At 47.3% G+C, this 18,862-nt stretch overlaps 2 protein-coding genes across 3 annotated transcripts in view; one reads left to right on the top strand and one right to left on the bottom strand.

The window, feature by feature from the left end:
* The window catches only part of GGT1 (gamma-glutamyltransferase 1), a 33,258-nt gene extending 18,884 nt beyond the window's left edge, over positions 1–14,374 (top strand). For both annotated transcript variants that reach the window (XM_081174937.1, XM_081174936.1), the window contains exons 6-13: positions 1,096–1,253; positions 1,643–1,792; positions 2,694–2,830; positions 3,976–4,160; positions 8,293–8,420; positions 8,692–8,804; positions 9,453–9,566; positions 11,356–14,374. In XM_081174937.1, the coding sequence (XP_081031063.1) occupies positions 1,096–1,253; positions 1,643–1,792; positions 2,694–2,830; positions 3,976–4,160; positions 8,293–8,420; positions 8,692–8,804; positions 9,453–9,566; positions 11,356–11,499 (1,129 nt within the window). In that variant the 3' untranslated portion in view covers positions 11,500–14,374. The remainder of the gene's footprint in view (positions 1–1,095; positions 1,254–1,642; positions 1,793–2,693; positions 2,831–3,975; positions 4,161–8,292; positions 8,421–8,691; positions 8,805–9,452; positions 9,567–11,355) is intronic.
* Positions 13,577–18,862, bottom strand: part of GGT5 (gamma-glutamyltransferase 5) — a 28,567-nt gene continuing 23,281 nt past the window's right edge. The window contains exons 9-12 of the mRNA XM_081174948.1: positions 18,756–18,853; positions 16,995–17,107; positions 15,734–15,844; positions 13,577–14,715 (exon numbers count right to left, since the gene is read on the bottom strand). Of these exons, the coding sequence (XP_081031074.1) occupies positions 14,569–14,715; positions 15,734–15,844; positions 16,995–17,107; positions 18,756–18,853 (469 nt within the window). The 3' untranslated portion in view covers positions 13,577–14,568. The remainder of the gene's footprint in view (positions 14,716–15,733; positions 15,845–16,994; positions 17,108–18,755; positions 18,854–18,862) is intronic.

Genomic DNA, 18,862 nt, shown 5'->3' with positions numbered 1-18,862 from the left:
GCATATCCAAGTTTATTTAACTTGCTCATTTATTCATATACTGTAAATATACAGTGGTACCTCTAGTTAAGTACTTAATTCGTTCCGGAGGTCCGTTCTTAACCTGAAACTGTTCTTAACCTGAAGCACCACTTTAGCTAATGGGGCCTCCTGCTGCCGCCGCGCCACTGGAGCACAATTTCTGTTCTTATCCTGAAGCAAAGTTCTTAACCTGAAGCACTATTTCTGGGTTAGCGGAGTCTGCAACCTGAAGCATATGTAACCTGAAGTGTATGTAACCTGAGGTACCACTGTATACTCTTATAAAACTGTAGGTTATTACAAATAATCCTGCTAATGTTTTTATCTGTTTACAATTTATCTTTAAATACTCAATAAACCATTTCCATTCTTTTATAAAAAGTTTGTTATCTTGATTTCTTATTCTTCTGGTAGGTTACGCCATTTTTGCATATTCTGTAAGTTTTTGTATCCATTCTTCCTTTCCTGCGACTTCTGCTTCTTTCCACTTTTCGGCAAGTAACATTCTTGCTGCTGTAGTAGCATACATCAATAAATTTCTATACAATTTAGGTAGTTCTGTCCCTATAATTCCCAAAAGAAAAGCTTCTGGGTTTTTTGTTTTTTTATAAAAGTTATTCTGAACATCCTTTTCAATTCATTATATATCATTTTTCAGTAAGCTTTAACCTTACTACAAGACATAGCTGTCAACTTACAGATTTGAAAATAAGGGACCAGCAGCCTCGAAAATAAGGGATCAGCAGCCAAAATAAGGGATCCACAATTACTTTGATAAAATACATATTTTGTTGCATGCAAATGGCTTTAGATACCTATTAGGTCCATAAATTACCATATAGCATATATTCAACACAGGAAAACAGATTGTTGTTGACAAAGGACAGCTGGACATAGAAAGGGCCCAATTACCTTCAGTAGCTTATTTAAGGTACATCATCAATAAGGGACAGCAGCGGGACATGGTGCTGGGATAAGGGACTGTCCCGCCAAATAAGGGACACTTGACAGCTATGCTACAAGACCACCATGTAGCCAATTCTCCTTGTCTTTCCTCTCCCTCTCCCCCACCAGTGCGGTCTTCTGCAAAGATGGGAAAGTTCTCCAGGAGAATGAGATTCTCACCCTACCCAACTTGGCCCGCACCTACGAGATCTTAGCCGAGGAGGGTCCAGATGCCTTTTATACCGGGAGCTTAGCTCAGCAAATTATAGCCGACATCGCAGCAGCAGGTGAGAAATCTGAATGTGGCAGAGGGCTTATATGGGAAAGGTCCACTGCCATTTCTAAACCCCATGAAAAGCTCACTGGCAGCTTGGCAGTCCTATGGACTAGCCACCTCTCCTTTATACACACCAATTGTTTTTGCCACCCATGGCAGGGGTGTAGCCTTTAAAATCCATGCCAAGGCGTCCTGGGAGCTCTGGTTCAGTCCAGACCACAGGATCCAACTCCTAGGGTCTGAGATTCCTTCGCCCCACCCAAAAGTTGATGGGCATTGCCGTTCAAAAGGCATGTATGCCCCGCGTCAAGTGCTCAGTTATGTGGGGCGGGGCTTACCTGGCTGGGCCCCCCAAATATTTTATTCAATTTGGACCCCTGTCCCCATCTTCTCTTCCAGGAGGGAACATCACTCTGGATGACTTGAGAGACTACACGCCGATTCTAGATGAAAATCCTTTAAAGGTCCACATAGGAGAACTCACCATGTTTGCCCCCAATGCCCCCTTTAGTGGTGCTGTCCTGGCCCTGGCGCTCAACATCATGAAAGGTAAGATTTTTCCTTCTCTCTAGGCACAAGAGGCTTAAAAATGCCTATTTGTTTGTTGTATTTATATCCCACCTTTCCTCCCCAAGGAGCTGAAGGTGGCATACATGGTTCTCCCACCCACCCCATTTCAAATTAATCTCTGCGAGGTAGGCTAGCGTCAGATGCTGATGGTGGTTGCTCATGAGTCACCAAGCAGGACTCCAACAGGTTTTTGTCAAGTTGCGTGTGAACATATCAGACGACACAGCGATTCTTCAAACAGCTCTTGTTTATTCACAGGCCAGGACAGAACTGAACTGAAGGGCTCAGTCAGCCTGCTTATATAGAGTTCCAGTACAACGTAACTGTAACAATTTTCTAAAACTATCCAATCACTGAACGTCACTTTCGATCCCTTATTTGCATAACTATCTACAGTATCCCCCTGCTGGCCCAGGGTGAGAACTTCAGTACCTAACAGTTTTATTGTGCAAACTATTTACAGTGCAGATCTACAAAGTTCATGTCCGTCTCAGTCACTTGCAGAATCCGGGAGTGGCCCCTTCCGGCTTCTCCCCCAACACAAGAACTTCGGCACCCCAAGCCTCCTCCTCCCCTCCTTGCGTTTCACCCCTCTGCGCAAGCTGGGTGACGGAGGTGGTCTGCGTCTCTCCTGGCCAGCTGGGTGAGGTGAGGCGCTGGGGCTCTCAACAGCATCCTCAAGCCTTTTCCTCACTTGGCTGGCCCCTTCCCTCTCTTCTCCACTGGAGGTATGGCTTTTCCCACCGCTGGAAGAGGAATTGCTCCTCAGGCGTTTCAGAGGCTCTCTCCCGTTTGGCTCAGATTGCCCCCTTGCCAGCTTCAGGTGTGGCAGGGGCTCTGCTCCCCTGTCTGATGCCCAACCTTTGCTTCTCTCTGGCAGAATTTAATTTCGCCCGCAGCGACGTGGAGACTCTGGAGAAAAAGGTCTTGACTTACCACCGCATGATTGAGGCCTTCCGCTTTGCTTATGCCAAGAGGACTTTACTGGGGGATCCTGCGTTTGTCAACATTGCCGGGGTAAGTCCATCGCTGTTCTGTAATATCCGAGGAATAAAAGGGCTTATTTAGCTCAGTGGCAGAGGGCAGCTTTCAATCGTTTTGCCTGTTGGGATGTGAATCGAAGCTAGCAGAGGATATATTTATGAGCTGTTATCCTTCCTTCCTCACGTTTGTGAGTTCAGCAGCGTGCCATCCCTTTACAGCTTAAAACAGAAAGCTTAGATAGGCTAGTTGCTTTGAGGCAGACTGGATTCTCCTGTTATTTCCCTCTTTCCTCACCCTTAGAACAATAACCACACACACAAGTCTTGTTAAAAAACACACACATTTACTCACTCAGAATACTTGCTGAAAAGTAACTGGCACAGCAGCTTTGTTCAGGCGGGCTTAAAGTGGTTATTTGATTACAAAGACATACTTAAATCTAGCTCATGGGTAGACAAACTAAGGCTCGGGGCCCGAATCTGGCCCAATTGCCTTCTAAATCCAGCCCGTGGACGGTCCAGGAATCAGTGTGTTTTTACATGAGTAGAATGTCTCCTTTCATTTAAAATGCATCTCTGGGTTATTTGTGGGGCCTTCCTGGTGTTTTTACATGAGTAGAATGTCTCCTTTCATTTAAAATGCATCTCTGGGTTATTTGTGGGGCCTTCCTGGTGTTTTTACACGAGTAGAATGTGTGCTTTTATTTAAAATGCACCTCTGGGGTATTTGTGGGGCATAGGAATTTGTTCATTCCCCCCCCCAAATATAGTCTGCCCCCCCACAAGGTCTGAGGGACAGTGGACCGGCCTCCTGCTGAAAAAGTTTGCTGATCCCTGGTCTAGCTTAAAACGTGATCTGAGTTTGGAGCTCTGACTGAGTGGGCATTCTCACATTGCTGGCATGGTGGGGAAAGATGGAAAGAGCGGTTGTGCCCAGGCAGGTAGGAGAAAATAAAGATATGCCCTCCCCATGCCAGGGAGGCACAGTGGGAGTGTCTCTCAGAGAGTTCTCTCCAGCGAACTTACAGGAAAACTCTGCGAGCTTCAGCTCCTATCATGTGCCCATCTAGCAAAACATGAATGGTTGGTTTGACTGCATTTTAAATATCCCACAATGCCAAGTCAGGTCCCGACACGGCGATAACCGCCACTGCCTTTGCTTTCTCTCCTTCCATCCAGATCATCGAAAACATAACCTCGGAGCACTTTTCGAAGAAGCTGTGGGCCAAAATCACTGATGGGACCCATGAAGTCAGCTACTATGAGCCAGAATATTACACTCCGGACGACTCTGGGACATCCCACCTCTCTGTGGTGTCCGCAGACGGGAGCGCTGTGGCTGCCACCAGCACCATCAACCAATAGTAGGCGCTCTGAGCATTGCTTCCTGTGTAGGAGACTCTGCCAAGGGTGGCTGGGATGGGAACTTGCAGTGGAGAATTGGCTTCTGCTGAAAAGGGCTGTGGGGGAAGGATTAATTCAGAGGAGCCTGGATAGCTCAGTTGGGTAGACCATGGTGCTGATGATGCCAAGGTTGCAGGTTCGATTCCCGTATGGGACAGCTGAATATTCCTGCATTGCAAGGGGGTCGTACTAGATGATTCTCTAGGTCCCTCCCCACTCTATAATTCTGTGATTCTATGACAGTCTTTGATGGATTACACTGCTTTCCCCGGGTACGGACAGACGCTCACCACAGGATCCAAGGGGAACAAAGCTGTTTATGTCTGGATATGGACTGAACTAGATCCAAATCAGTGGTTCCCAAATTCCCCCTGATCCCCAAAAACCACTTAGCATTGCTGAGGGCCTTGGCGGACCACATAACGATTTTTCTGCCTGCTATTGCAATAATAAAATCATAGAATTGTAGAGTTGGAAGAGTCATCTACGAATGACAGCTAAAGATTCCCTAGCAGATGGGCCACCCAACCTTTGTTTCAACCTCTGTTTAAAAACAATGTTTGTCCTAGATATTGCACAATTTAAAATTGCACCTTAATTGCTTCTTTTATTTCTCGTACAGTGTACTTTGTTGTATTCCGCACAATACAGTAAGAGAAGCAATTAAAACACTGTTAAAAATCAATATAAATATTTAGTGCAATGGGTTCAGGGCCATCTCCTGCCTTCATCCACAAATCCACAGACAACTTGAATGAAGCTTGTGGACTCCTGGAAACCCCTGATCTAGTTAATCGACATTATCCAGAAAAACCTCAATCTGAGATGTGCCTTAGACCAGTGTTTCCCAACCGGTGTTCCGCGGCACAGTAGTGTGCCGTGGAACTTTGCCTTGTGTTCCGTGGAGGCGGGCGAGTCGGGCGGTGAGAGGCGGGGCGGCGGCGGCGAGCACACGCGAGGCGGCGAGCGAGCGAGCTCCCACATCCCATCGCCGCTCGCTACTTGGCCTGCGCATCCGCTCGCTACTGGGCCTGCCCCAGGAGGTGGGGTTGCGGGCATCACGCCCTTCCCCACGTGAGCGGGGAATCCCATCCGCCCCCACGTGAGCGGGGAATCCCATCTCAGCCCCCGCGAGAGCAGGGGAATCCCATCCGGCCACGCCTCCTGGCCAGCCAATCGGCTGGCTGGAGGGGGCATGGCTTGCCTCGAGATTTTTTTCATGAAACAAGTGTGCCTTTGCCCAAAAAAGGTTGGGAAACACTGCCTTAGACAATGATACAGTATGGAGATTGGCCCTATATTGTCCTGGAGAAGTTTTTTTTCCCTCAGCAAAGAGTTGTCCACTGCCTCCTTTAGGCTAGAATTGGCTGTCACTGCAGCCAGGGACGGATTTGATGAGGCCCTAAGCTGCTGAAGGTAATGGGACCCATTATACGTCCAGCTGTCCTTTGTCAACAACAAATTGCTGTTTTTTTGTGTTGAATATATGCTACATGGTAATTTATGGACCTAACAGGTCCATACACAACACAAAACACTGTTGTTGTATGTAGGTTTTATTTTATTTGTTTTTTATCTTATATTCTGGAAATGTACACCCAATTTTTTCCCTTTAATTTTTTGGGGGGCTTCCAAGAGAGTGGGGCCCTAAGCTATAGTTTGTTTAGGTTATACGTAAATCCGGCACTGACTGCAGCTCCATGTCTGGGAGAAAATACCGTATTTTTTGCACCATAACACTCACTTTTTTCCTCCTAGAAAGTAAGGGGAAATGTCTGTGCGTGTTATGGAGGGAATGCCTACGGGTGGCATGCCTACGGATTTTCCTCCTCTAAAAACTATGTGCGTGTTATGGTCGGGTGCGTGTTATAGAGCGAAAAATACGGTACTTCACCTGGAAGAATTCTTATCTTCACAGAATTGTCAAAGACGCAGGAGCTCTCTTTGGGTCAGGAGCACTGAGGAGGAGAACTGATCCTCTTACTGGAACCAGAAGACACTCTGGGTCCCACCCTTTCCAACTGTTACAATTCTACGATTCTATGGTTTTGGAGGAAAATCTTGGCCGTTACATCTTTCACCAACAGAAGTTGCAGATGGAACATTTTCCACATGGTGTCAGCACTGGGTTATATTGGTGGTGGAGAAAACCCAACCCAACCTAACAAACCCAAACCATTTGTACTTTCCTGAAGAATCAGACCCCCAGGTCCTCAGTCCAAAGCCAGGTTTCCCTCCCCTCTCTGCAAACCTGCTTCCAAGGACAGAGACGCTTCATCTGTTCATTTTGTAAAACTTCTCATGGGCTCTTGAGTGTTTGCAGGTGCACATAGGAGCCTCTTTTTCTAAGCATCCAATCCTTTCCCATGCAGGAGGAATGTTTGTAGCACACAAAACAGGAAGCATCCAATGATGTAAAGAAGAAGAAGAAGGAATAGTTTATCTTAGAGATGCTGGAAAGGATGAATGTTTACAGACTCTCAAAGTGTCTCTATTTTCCAGGGACAGTCGCAGATTTACAGAAGCCGTTCCGGTTTCTGATTTAATCCCAGAATGTCCAGCTTTCCCTTAGGCCATCCCTAATTTTAATCAGAGAAATGTTGTTGGGTATGGTAGACCATCCCTATTTTCATTGGTCATGGAGTTATGTGACCCCCAAGCTAAGGAGCTAAGTAACTATACAACCTTTAGAAGACCTCTGAAGGCAGCCTTGTACAGTGGTACCTTGGTTTACGAACTAAATCCGTTCTTAAACAAAGTGTTCTTAAACCAAAGCGTGCTTTTCCATAGCAGCGGAGGACTCAATTTACAAATGGATCATACTCAACATACTCTGCTTCCAAGGCAAAGTTTACAAACCAAAACACCTACTCCTGGGTTTGCAACGTTCTTAATCCAAGTTGTTCATAAACTAAGCTGTTCTTAAATCAAGGTACCAGTGTATAGTGAAGTTTTTAAAAATATTTTATGTTTTATTATGTTTTATGTGTGTTGGAAGCTGCCCAGTGTGGCTGGGGCAACCCAGTCAGATGAGCGGGGTATAAATAATAAAATTCTTATTATGGAATAGGACGTCCCTATTTTCATTGGAGATATGTGTTTATGTCAGCTCAGCATAACCTGATAATGAAGACCAGGCATGAACGGTACCTAAGGAGTCCTCCTTGCCATGGGCTGTTCCTCCGTCTTCTAGAGCAGTGGTTCCCAAATTGTGTAATGCTGCTCCCTCGGGTGGGGGTGGGTTGAATACCTAGGGAGGGGGCTAAGAGGCAAGAGGGCAGCAGTGGAGTGCCGGAGGGTAGGGGGCGCTGGGGATAAGTTTATGGAAACAAGGGGGAGGGGTCTGAAAAGGTTTGGGAAGCACCATCCTACAGGTTTGGTGACTCTGCCAAAGAGCCCAGAGGAGGGACCAGACCATAGCTGTCAACTTTTCCCTTTTCTTGCGAGGAATCCTATTCAGAATAAGGGAATTTCCCTTTAAAAATGGAAACGTTGACAGCTATGGACCAGACGCAGGCCCACTTCCCTGGCACATGGACCTCTTTGGCTCATGGGCTGCTCAGAAGCACACATTTTGTGCGCAGGTGTCCCAAACTGCTGTGAGGTGGTGATGCTAGTAAGGTAAGAAGGACCCCTGGGCGGTTAAGTCCAGTCACAGGCGACTATGGGGTTGCGGCACTCATATCGCTTTTAGGCCAAGGGAGCCGGCGTTTGTCCACAGAGAGCTTTCCAGGTCATGTGGCCAGCATGACTAAACCACTTCTGGTTCAACGGAACACCGTGACGGAAACAAGAGCGCACAGAAACACCGTTTACCTTCCTGCCACAGTGGTACCTATTTAACTACTTGTACTGGCATGCTTTTGAACTGCTAGGTTGGCAAAAGCTGGGCCAGAGCAACAGGAGCTGATCCCGTCGTGCAGATTCGAACCGCTGAACTTCTGATTGGCAAGCCCAAGAGGCTGAGTGGTTTAGACCACTTTAGGCTCTCCTTGGCCACAAGCTTGTGTCTGAGGCAGCTCTCTTTCTGGAGCCCATGTTTCCTGCTTCCACCACCAGTGGACCTGACGTTGTCTTTCTTGTCCGGCTCAGCTTTGGCTCAGATGTCCTTTCTCCGGTGAGCGGCATCCTGTTCAATGATGAGATGGATGACTTCAGCTCCCCACACATCGTCAACGGCTTTGGGGTCCACCCGTCTGTGGCGAACTTCATCGCCCCAGGTAAGGCCTCTGGGGTGTCTCTCTTGGGGGCTTTGCATTCTGGCCAACTCTCTAGGCAAGAGCTTGGCTGGTGGTCCTGCCCAAAGGGCAGGCCGCTTATTCTTTAGCTCCCTTCTTCCTTGGCCAAAGGACACTGCGAACCCCCTCTGACCCACACCAGCTTCGAGTCTCCTCTACCTCTGGATTTCCTGCTAAGGTCTGGTGGGTAAGCAGGCTTTTTAGCAAGGCCGAGGCCTGGGAATGCCCATCTAACTGCTCACCTCCCTGACAGGGAAGCGTCCTTTTTCTTCCATGTGTCCATCTATCCTAGTGGATAAGGAGAACAAGGTCCGGATGGTGGTCGGTGCTTCTGGAGGAACAAAGATCACCACAGCAACAGCAATGGTAGGTTGTTGGTTGGCTGAGGAGAAGCCAAACAGGTTTAGGAGCAAGGGGAGGACCCTGGGCGGTCCATCGCAGCCACAAGGCCTACAGCAGAGGAGACCCTGCAGCCCCAGAACTATGGATGAGAGGAAGAAGAGGCCTAGTCTGGAAGCCAAGGGGATTGAGACGTGGGATGGTGGTGGGGTCATGTCTCTCATGATGGTGCAAGGCATTAGCGATTAAAATCACCTCTTCTTCCAGCTCTTTGGGAGGGCTCTGGGAAGGCTTGATTGCCTTAGGGTAGAGCCAGTGTAATTAGGATGTCAGGCTAGGAGTTGGTGAGGTCTCAGTTCCAGCCCCCAGCTGGCCATGAAGTTCTCTGAGTGGCTTGGGGGGCCATTCCCCCTCAAGGGAGAAGGTGATGCGCCATTTTGAGCTCTTTGGAGTAAAACAAAATGGAGGGTGGGAAAGGAAATAGCCTGGTCGGCCTGGTTGGGGCCATCTTGAAGTGCCTTTGCTGGGCATGTTGTGGAGGTGGATGAGGGGAGGGTCTCCCACACTCGGAGGGGCCTCACACAGGGCAGAGAGCTGCTTTGAGTCCACATTCTAGGAACGGTTGTGCGTGTCTTCGTGCTCTACACGGGGTGCCTTGTTTTTCTCCTCATCCAGACCATTCTCCGCTCCCTCTGGTTCGGCTACAACATTAAGGAGGCGGTGGAGGAGCCTCGCATCCATAACCAGCTCTTCCCTTCCCTCACCGTCCTGGAGAATGAGGTGGAGCAGGTCGGTGTGCCTCGAAGCGGGGAAGGGTGGGAATGAAGAACTGAGAACATCAGGTCTGCTCAGGGAGCTGCCTTGGGCCATTGAGTCCAGCCATTGGGGTTCATCCCGCTCAGCACTGTACACACTGATAGACAGCACCGGTTTCAGACAGGAGATAGTCTCAGACCTTACCTGGACATGCTGCGACGGCAGATTGAAATGGGAACCTTCTGCATTCAAAGCAGCCGCTCCACCTTGAAGCTGCTACGACGGCCCTTGCCTGCTTCTGCTTTCAGGGCTGACCAGATATTGCTCACTTTAAGAAAATTCACAGACTATAGCAGTGTAGTTGCAGGTTTAAGGTAAGAGGTAAAGGTTGCCATTCAACACCCCAATTCTGGCCTGCCCATTTGCCGGCGTGCATTTGCTCACACCATGCACAGTGAATGAACAGTATAGATCTGGAGGTGGCCACCATCTTAGATGATTATAGGTCTTTTTGAGAGGCCATCGAACCTCCACAGGCCAAGGCAATCTACCTTTACCAGATGCCCAGGAAGATGGGTGCAGGGGAGGAGGCTATTTCACATGCACAAATATACAATTTTACTATGCATCTATATCTATATTGCTGGTTTTATTTTGATACATTTTGTGTCAAAAACGTATTGACAGAAAAGGTATCAAAATAAAATCAGCAATATATCTATAGTCTGGTTTTATTGATATTTTAATTAATATGTTGTTGTGTATTATTATTATTATTATTATTATTATTATTATTATTATTATTATTATTATTATCCGCTCTTCACTATAAGGTCCTAAAGCAGACAACAGTATTAAAGACAATATTTAAAACAATTTAAAACAGCTTGCAACCATAAAAACAAGGAAGGGCCTAAAAACGTACACCTCAAGTGTCAAGAGCTTTATATGTGAACCACTTAGAGGTTTTTGTTGATAAATATATAAATTATTATCATTATTATTGTACAAAATATATTGAATTACATTATAGTTTGTCGAATAAATAAATTACGTACAGTAGTGCCTCGCAAGACGAAAAGAATCCGTTCTGTGATTCTCTTCGTCTAGCGGTTTTTTCGTCTTGCGAAGCAGGCCCATTGAAGGATTAGTGGATTAGCGCTATTAGCGGCTTTTAGCGGCTTATCTGCTAATCGGATCAGCTGATAAGCGGCTTAGCGGCTTAGAAAAAGGGGGGGGAGGGGAAAAAACCAGCAGGAACTCGCAAGACATTGTCGTCTTGCGAAGCAAGCCCATAGGAAATTTGTTTTGCGAAGCACCTCCAAAACGGAAAACTCTTTCATCTAGCAAGTTTTCCGTCTTGCGAGGCATTCGTCTTGTGGGGCACCACTGTATGTGCATTGCACAGAAGTCAAAAAGTGCCAGCCCAGCACTGCCTGGCTGGTCCTCTCCAAGGTCCTAAGCAGGCCACCCCTTGCCCCTGCCACCCCCCACACTTGAGACCCTCTTGACTAGAGCTGAGGGAGGTCCTCTTGCACACCTAGGGTGAGAGTGAGGGCTCTCTGACCACAGAGGCACCTGCTAGCCTTGCATTCCGCAACCTTGTGCCCTTCAAGTGTTCCTGACTACAACTCCCATCATCCCCTGCTGGCCAGCATGGCCTTGTGATTCCGAGTTGTAGTCCAGAACATCTGGAGGTTGCCGTCTTGAGGAAGGCAAGGCTCAGCCACTGCCGGCAACAGAGAGGGCTGCTGGGTGGGGAAGGGGGAGAGGAGTCAAATCAGATTCTTGGTGAGTGTGTTTATCTGCTTTCTGTGTCCAGGAAATAGAAGATGGATTGAAGAAGAGAGGACACGAGATTCAGAGGACCAGCAGGGGAGCTGTGGTCCAGGCTATCCTGCGGACAGAAGAAGGCTGGTCAGCTGCCTCAGACTCTCGGAAGGGGGGAGTCCCTGCAGGATACTAAACTGGCTCCAAGTGTGGACGGATCACGGACATAATTGCAGATTGATCAGTTTCTTCTGGCGACCCACTGAAACAAGTCCACCTGTACTGTGTTGTGGTGGATCACACATCAACAGCAAATCCCATGCCTCTGAGATGTTTCAGAAACCAGGAAGTACCTCCAACCATTGGTCTATACTGCCCCAGTCATCATGGCATTAGAGGAAATTCATATATTGGTTATGGCGAATGGAGAAAGCCACCACGAAAGGGCCTGCTTGCATGAGGATGATGTTCTGAGAATTGCCCTGGTCTGAAATGGTTCACTTGAGGAAAGATCTATGAGAGGCAGCGAGGGTTATCTCCTTCCTCCTTCTCATCACCACAATGAACCTCTTTTCTGGCCTGTCAGATATTGTCACCAAATAAATAGGATGGATTTGAGGGACTTTCTGATTAACTTAGGAGTAAAGGGGGGAAAGGATTGCGATGAGAACAGTCACCTCAGCTACAACATCTCCCATCTTACAAGAAACAGCATTTAAACTGGTCTGCCCGAGTTGACTGAGCGGTCATTGGACTGTGGTGGATTTTGATGCGTTCAGAAACTGAAAGGCATTAACAGAAGTGGAGAGAATCTTCAGCTGCTGGTTCAGGAAGTAAACACTCTGTCAAACATCAGGGTTTTTTAAAAAATTAGGGTAATTAAAATTTTTTTAACTGGTTCTCAGGTATAATCTTAGTCCACCACATTTAGTAAAATGTTGTTTTGTTCTTAGTGTTGGCCGGTTACAGCTTTCAGACCAAAATGCCTTTATATGTGGATTTTTCCCCAGTGGGAATATCTGGGGATGTTGACAATGCCAAAGGGTTAGATCCTGCCCCCTTGCAAAGTCATCTGGAGGAGGATGACAAGTTGTCTTTGGCCAAACTTCTAACAATAAAAATGAATATTTTACTTGGAATTTTCTTTTCTTTTCTTTAGTCCCAAGTGTCTGTTCTCCTTCTACTGTTCTATAAAAAAATAAGACTGCAGAAACAGCAACAGCTGTTTCATTTGGGAAAACTTAAAGAGGCCCATCAAAGCCAAGAGCATTGTGAAGAAGGTTTTGGTTTTTACTGGGACTGGGACTGTCAACTAGAGAGCTGGAACACTGTGGGCAACTCAGCTGAAAACCATTTTTTGACTTTAATAATGAAGGTTTGTGTAAAGATGGTGAAAGCTTTTAAGGTTAGCCGGGTCTCAGTTTAACGCCTGAAGAAAGAATGGCCTCACTACACCTGGGGTGGCTCACAGTTAAACACTGAATGTTTTAGTACGTATTTTGCTGCATCAGAAGGTGTATGCATCAAAGCCAGAAGAAATGGCCTATGATGGCCCCCCCATCAGTTTGAGAAACGCCCCTCTCTCCATCCTTGTCACGGACTGTGTGGCCCTGAGGAGGAATCATGGGAGCCTCTCCCTCCCCCTGCTCCTAATTAGGATCCTGAATCTTCCCAGGAGCAGTGGGATAGTATAGATTTGGAGCAGTGGTTTGCAGAGGGACATAGTTCAGAAGACAGAAGTTGGGAAGAACTGGGGGGTGAACCGTTAGGAGAGGAAGAACTGGGAGAGAGAGAGTTAACAAACTCAATGTTCCTGGAAAGCTTCCATCTGATCAGCCCAAGGCCAAGGAGGCCAGATAAGCTGGCCGCACATAAGGCACAGTGGTTGCGAGATCAGTTTGCAGGACGCGGAAGTGACATGGATGACCAGGGGAGAAGTGGGTGAAAACCTTAATTGGGAGCACCTTCATTCCGAAGAATAGATGCGTTGTTCTCTCCCTGTGTTCATTAAAATCTCTAACTGGTAAGAGATTCCTTTCTTTTTGTTCTGCTTATCTACTGCCAAAGGGGGGCAGGGGAGGGAGCCAAGTCCCTGAAGCCTGACACCTTATCAGCAGCAGTTTCAGAAACAGCAAAATTGAACCCAAGCGAGGAGGGTGCCCTCTCACTCCAGTCCCTCTTGGTCTACAGTAAGTCCAGATGTGGGAGTGGTAAAATTGGGGCAGGGGGCAGGTAAGAGCTTGAGCGAGGAACCCAGAGATTTGGACTGTATATAAAAGGAGACAATTCATTTATTAAAAAATATAGAACTCTGCATGTCAAACTTGCACGAAGAAGAAAACACAAATCCTGCGCAGCTGTCCTTTTGCTGAATGAAGCTCCTGGCTTGGCATCAACAATGCCCTCTGCACACACACACCTAAACACAAACACAATTTGGAGCTGCTGATCTTGCCTGCTCTAGCTGTTGCATTGAGCAGCTCTCTCTTCACCAGGGGCACTTGTGATCCCATGCAGGGAAAGAGTCTACCAAGTGTCCGCTCTTGGGAGTTTGCTGCCAAAGGGTCAAAGAGGCGTTTTTCATTTTCTGGCTGTGGACCGATGAGGCAAGCTTCGTCCCCAGCACTTTGCAGCCTCCGGCATCATGAAATCTGCAGGCTGGCTCCTCCTCTGAGGAGCCAGAACCATCACATTATCCGGGGAAGGGACTCATGGCCTGCATGCCTGCATGCCTGCCTGCAGAAAATATCCTCAGGCAGGTCCTTTGCCACCAGCTGCTGCTGCCACCACAACCCAGATCTTTCACAGAGCGGCAAATGCTGGCAAATGGTTTTCTCTTGTCTGCCACACACTCATGCCAGCTTCTCTTCCCTGCGAGGCTGCCCATCTTCCTTGGATCTCAACGCATAGCCTGGACAGAAGGTGCTAGGAGCTGGTGAGAGAGGCAAAGGTCTGTCCTGCACTCTCAGGCTGCAGCAAAAGCAAGGGCTGGTTTTTGGCTCAGTTCTTCCACAGTATAGCATTGCTCTTGTAAACACCTCTCACTCTCTGTCTGTCTGTCTGTCTGTCTGCCTCTCTCCCCGAGAAAAAGAAATATGTGATGGAGGGATCCAGCTGCAACAAGTTCATGTTTTTTTCAGACCCAGAAGTGGCTGCAAAGCTGTAGCAGCTGCTCTGAGAGAGTGCAGAGGGGCAGGCAGGTACGCAGGCAGACAGGTCCTCCAGGCCCTCTGGCTTTGCCTCAGGCCAAATAGCAGCTGAGCTACTAATAGCCAGAGGCTTGGCCATTTTTCCTTAGATCCGAGTAGGGGAAGAGGCAGGGGCCGTCCTTAGAAACAGCTTGCACCACGTTCAGGCTCCATTGTATCGTCTTCACCGCGTGGCCCTTTTGCTTCAGTGCCGCCTCAACACTCTGCAAGGAAAAGAAGAGGGGAGGAGGGTAGAGGAAATACAGGCATCACTCTGAACATAGGAAGCTTCCTTAGGCAAAGCCAAATTAGTGGTCTGTCTGTCAGGAGCTCGTCCTACACTCGAGTAGGACCCTGGCAGAGACACATGCCCAACTGGCATGTTCTCTCCCTCCTGGTCAATCATTTGGGAGCTTCAAAAGCTTTCTTCAGCCCGAACATCACAGCGACTGATGCCAACAGACACCAGCACACTTAGGGATCCGCAGAGTCTTCGCAGCTTGCATGACAGACCTCAGCAGCTCAGCATTTTGGCTAATCTACTTTATTTACATAAAGTATTTACATTTGCACTGCAACATGGCTCCCTCTCTCTCTAGCATCAGATAGCAAAGAGAAAGAGCAAAGGACAAGAGTCCCACTTCATGGAACACAGTAACACAAACATCCTGTCTCTGTCACTTCCCACTCTGTGGAGTCAAAACATATACCGTCATGTCATGGACAACAATCCCATGACTGCAATCATGGAGCAGGAATTCTAACACCGTCTAGCTCAGTATTGTTGCTGCCAACTGGAAGCAGTGACTCTCCCAAGATTTCATGCCCAGGAGCCATTCCCAGCCTTTCCTAGAGATGCTGCCATCGGGGATTGAACCCATACAGCAGGCTCCCCCAGGAGCTAGAACTCCCATCAGCCCCAGCCAGACTGGTCATATGACACAGGAGGTGATGAGAGCCTAGTTGTGCTTGCTGGGGCTGATGGGATTTGTAGTCCAGCAAAACTGGCACAGGGCTGTCACTTTATGTTTTGCACGCTGCAGGACTTGTGGCAATCACTGACATACCCCTCAACTGTCCCGATTTAATAGGGATGCCCCATTTTTTGGGGGGAACCATGCTCTCTTGTGACATCACAGCCCCCAAAGACCTGTGTGCCAGTTTTCTTCTGGGACATGTTGGAGGCACGCCTCTGTCTCATGGCTCCCCTTGAGACCTCAGAGAGCTGCTCACACGTCTCACCTTGTCAAAGGATTTCTCTACTTCGATGCCGTAGCTGCTGTTCACGTAGAGAATCGGTGCCTTGATAGCTTTGTCCACATCATACCCAAAAAACAGCTTGTTAGCGATGGTCTGCAAGAGAAGGAGCATCCTGGCTTTAGACATGTTCATGGAAGAGAAGTCTCGCAGCAGGCAGACAGTGTGGTGTAGTGGTGTAGTTATCTCCCGCTTGGACTACTGCAACGCGCTCTACGTGGGGCTACCTTTGAAGGTGACCCGGAAACTGCAATTAATCCAGAATGCGGCAGCTAGACTGGTGACTGGGAGTGGCCGCTGGGACCACATAACACCGGTTCTGGGAGATCTGCATTGACTCCCAGTACGTTTCCGAGCACAATTCAAAGTGTTGGTGCTGGTCTTTAAAGCCCTAAATGGCCTCGGTCCTGTATACCTGAAGGAGCGTCTCCGCCCCCATCGTTCAGCCGGGACACTGAGATCCAGCGCCGAGGGCCTTCTGGCGGTTCCCTCATTGCAAGAAGTGAGGTTACAGGGAACCAGACAGAGGGCCTTCTCGGTAGTGGCGCCCACCCTGTGGAACACCCTCCCTTCAGATGTGAAGGAAATAAGTAGCTATGCTATCTTTAAAAGACATCTGAAGGCGGCCCTGTTCAGGGAAGTTTTTAATATTTAACGCTGTATTGTTTTTAATACTTGATTGGGAGCCGCCCAGAGTGGCTTGCAAACTCAGCCAGATGGGCGGGGTATAAATAATAATAATAAAAATAATAAATAATAATAATAACAACAACAATTTATTATTATTATTATTATTATTATTATTATTATTATTATTATTACTATTGTGTGGCACCAGCACCTGGGAGAGACCAGGTTTCGAATCCCGACTCGGCCATGAAGCTCACTAGGGTGACCTTGGGACAGTAACTGCCCCTCTCAGCCCATCCTACCTCACTGGGTTGTTGTGAGGATAAAATGGCGGGGGTGGGAGGTGAACCATATATGCCACCTTCAGCTCCTTGGAGAAAAGGGTGTGTTATAAATGCAATAAACAAATAAGTGAACAAATAAATAGCAAGAGATGCTGACCACGAGAGTTCAATCAAGCCTCCAAGTCCTGAGGCAGTCTACCTTTTCAGAACAAAACTTAAGCCATTTCCCCCAGGACAAATCAGAAAGCAAAAGGACAGATTTCACAGGTGTTAACTGTGCAGCTTCAGCTCTCCATGCTAAAGCCAGGAATCCAGTGTTTTTGTCAACTTACCAGCGCGACAGCAGGGATAATGAGTTGCCCGCCTGACCCTCCGACCACCAGCTTCGACTGCCCATCGCGGGAAATGAGGATGGATGGTGTCATGGAAGAAGGGGGTATCTCTCCTATAGGTGGGGGCACCAAGAAATGGGAGGGTGAGCAACCTATACAGTCACTTTTAAAATGGAGAGGAAAAACCTCACTTTGTGCATTTGGATATTATTATTTCTCTCTCTCTCTCTCTCTCTCTCTCTCTCTCTCTCTCTCTCTCTCTCTCTAAATTTTATTTATGCTTTTCAGATATATACATTTCACTGATTTTACAATCATTTTTACATTCCAAAACTTGACTTCCTTCCCCCGCTTTCTGCAGTTCCTTAAATTTATTTTTAATATCTTCTGCATATCCAAATTAAGTTAACTTATTTATTTATCTTCTTTAAATATACAGTGGTACCTCAGGTTACATACGCTTCAGGTTACAGACTCCGCTAACCCAGAAATAGTACCTCGGGTTAAGAACTTCGCTTCAGGATGAGAACAGAAATTGTGCTCTGGCGGCGCGGCAGCAGCAGGAGGCCCCATTAGCTAAAGTGGTGCTTCAGGTTAAGAACAGTTTCGGGTTAAGATCGGACCTCCGGAACGAATTAAGTACTTAACCTGAGGTACCACTGTATACTCTTACGTAACTGCAGGTTATTACAATAACCCTGCCAGTGTTTTTATCTGCTTACAATTTATCTGTAAATTTTCAACAAACCATTTCCATTCTTTTATTTTAAAAAGTTTGCTATCTTGATTTATTATTCTCCTGGTAAGTTTCACCATTTCTGCATATTCCATAAGTTTTTGTATGCATTCTTCCTTTGCTGGGACTTCTTCTTTCCATTTCTGGGCAAGTAGCAAGTAGCATACATGAATAAATTTCTATACAATTTAGGTAGTTCTGTCCCTATAATTCTCAATAATTATTTTTTTCTCTCTCTCTCCTTATTGTTGGAGAGAAATCTTTGCGCCTTCAGGTTAATGAGCCGAAAGAAGACCCACAGCCAATTTGATCTCCTTTTTCTTCAGGGTGTGGGTGAGGTGTCCTGGAATCCAATCAACCCCCATTAGGACTCTTCTATCATCCATTCATCTATCCATCCATCCATCCTGCGATTAATCCAGAATGCGGCACCTAGACTCGTGACTGGGAGTGGCCACCAGGACCACATAACACCGGTCCTGAGAGATCTGCATTGGCTCCCAGTACGTTTCCGAGCACAATTCGAAGTGTTGGTGCTGACCTTTAAAGTCCTAAACAGCCTCAGTCCTGTATACCTGAAGGAGCGTCTCCACCCCCTTTGTTCAGCCCGGACACTGAGATCCAGCACCGAGGGCCTTCTGGCAGTTCCCCTATTGTGAGAAGTGAGGTTACAGGGAACCAGACAGAGGGCCTTCTTGGTAGTGGCGCCCGCCCTGTAGAACGCCCTCCCTTCAGATGTGAAGGAAATAAGCAGCTATCCTATCTTTAAAAGACATCTGAAGGCAGCCCTGTTTAGTGAAGCTTTTATTATTTAATGCTGTATTGTTTTTAACACTCGATTGGGAGCCACCCAGAGTGGCTGGGGAAACTCAGCCAGATGGGCGGGGTATAAATAATAAATAATAAATTATTATTATTATTATTATTATTATTATTATTATTATTATTATTATTATTATCAATGCATTCCCTCCTGCCCAGCATTTGTGCTTGCAATGGGCTTTCCCAGCAGAGGTGGAGCTCACCTGGTGAGATCCTGTCACTTGACTTCTTCATGCAAAAGTCAGCGAGTTCATTGTTTAAGATGATCCCAGTCTGTGGCGAATACACCATGGAGCCAAACCTGAGCATG

This window comes from Podarcis bocagei, assembly GCF_964188305.1.
Source record: "Podarcis bocagei genome assembly, chromosome: 16".
NCBI lineage: Eukaryota > Metazoa > Chordata > Lepidosauria > Squamata > Lacertidae > Podarcis > Podarcis bocagei.
The sequence above is the reverse complement of the archived record's forward strand: the minus strand, read 5'-3'. Positions and strand labels throughout refer to the sequence as shown.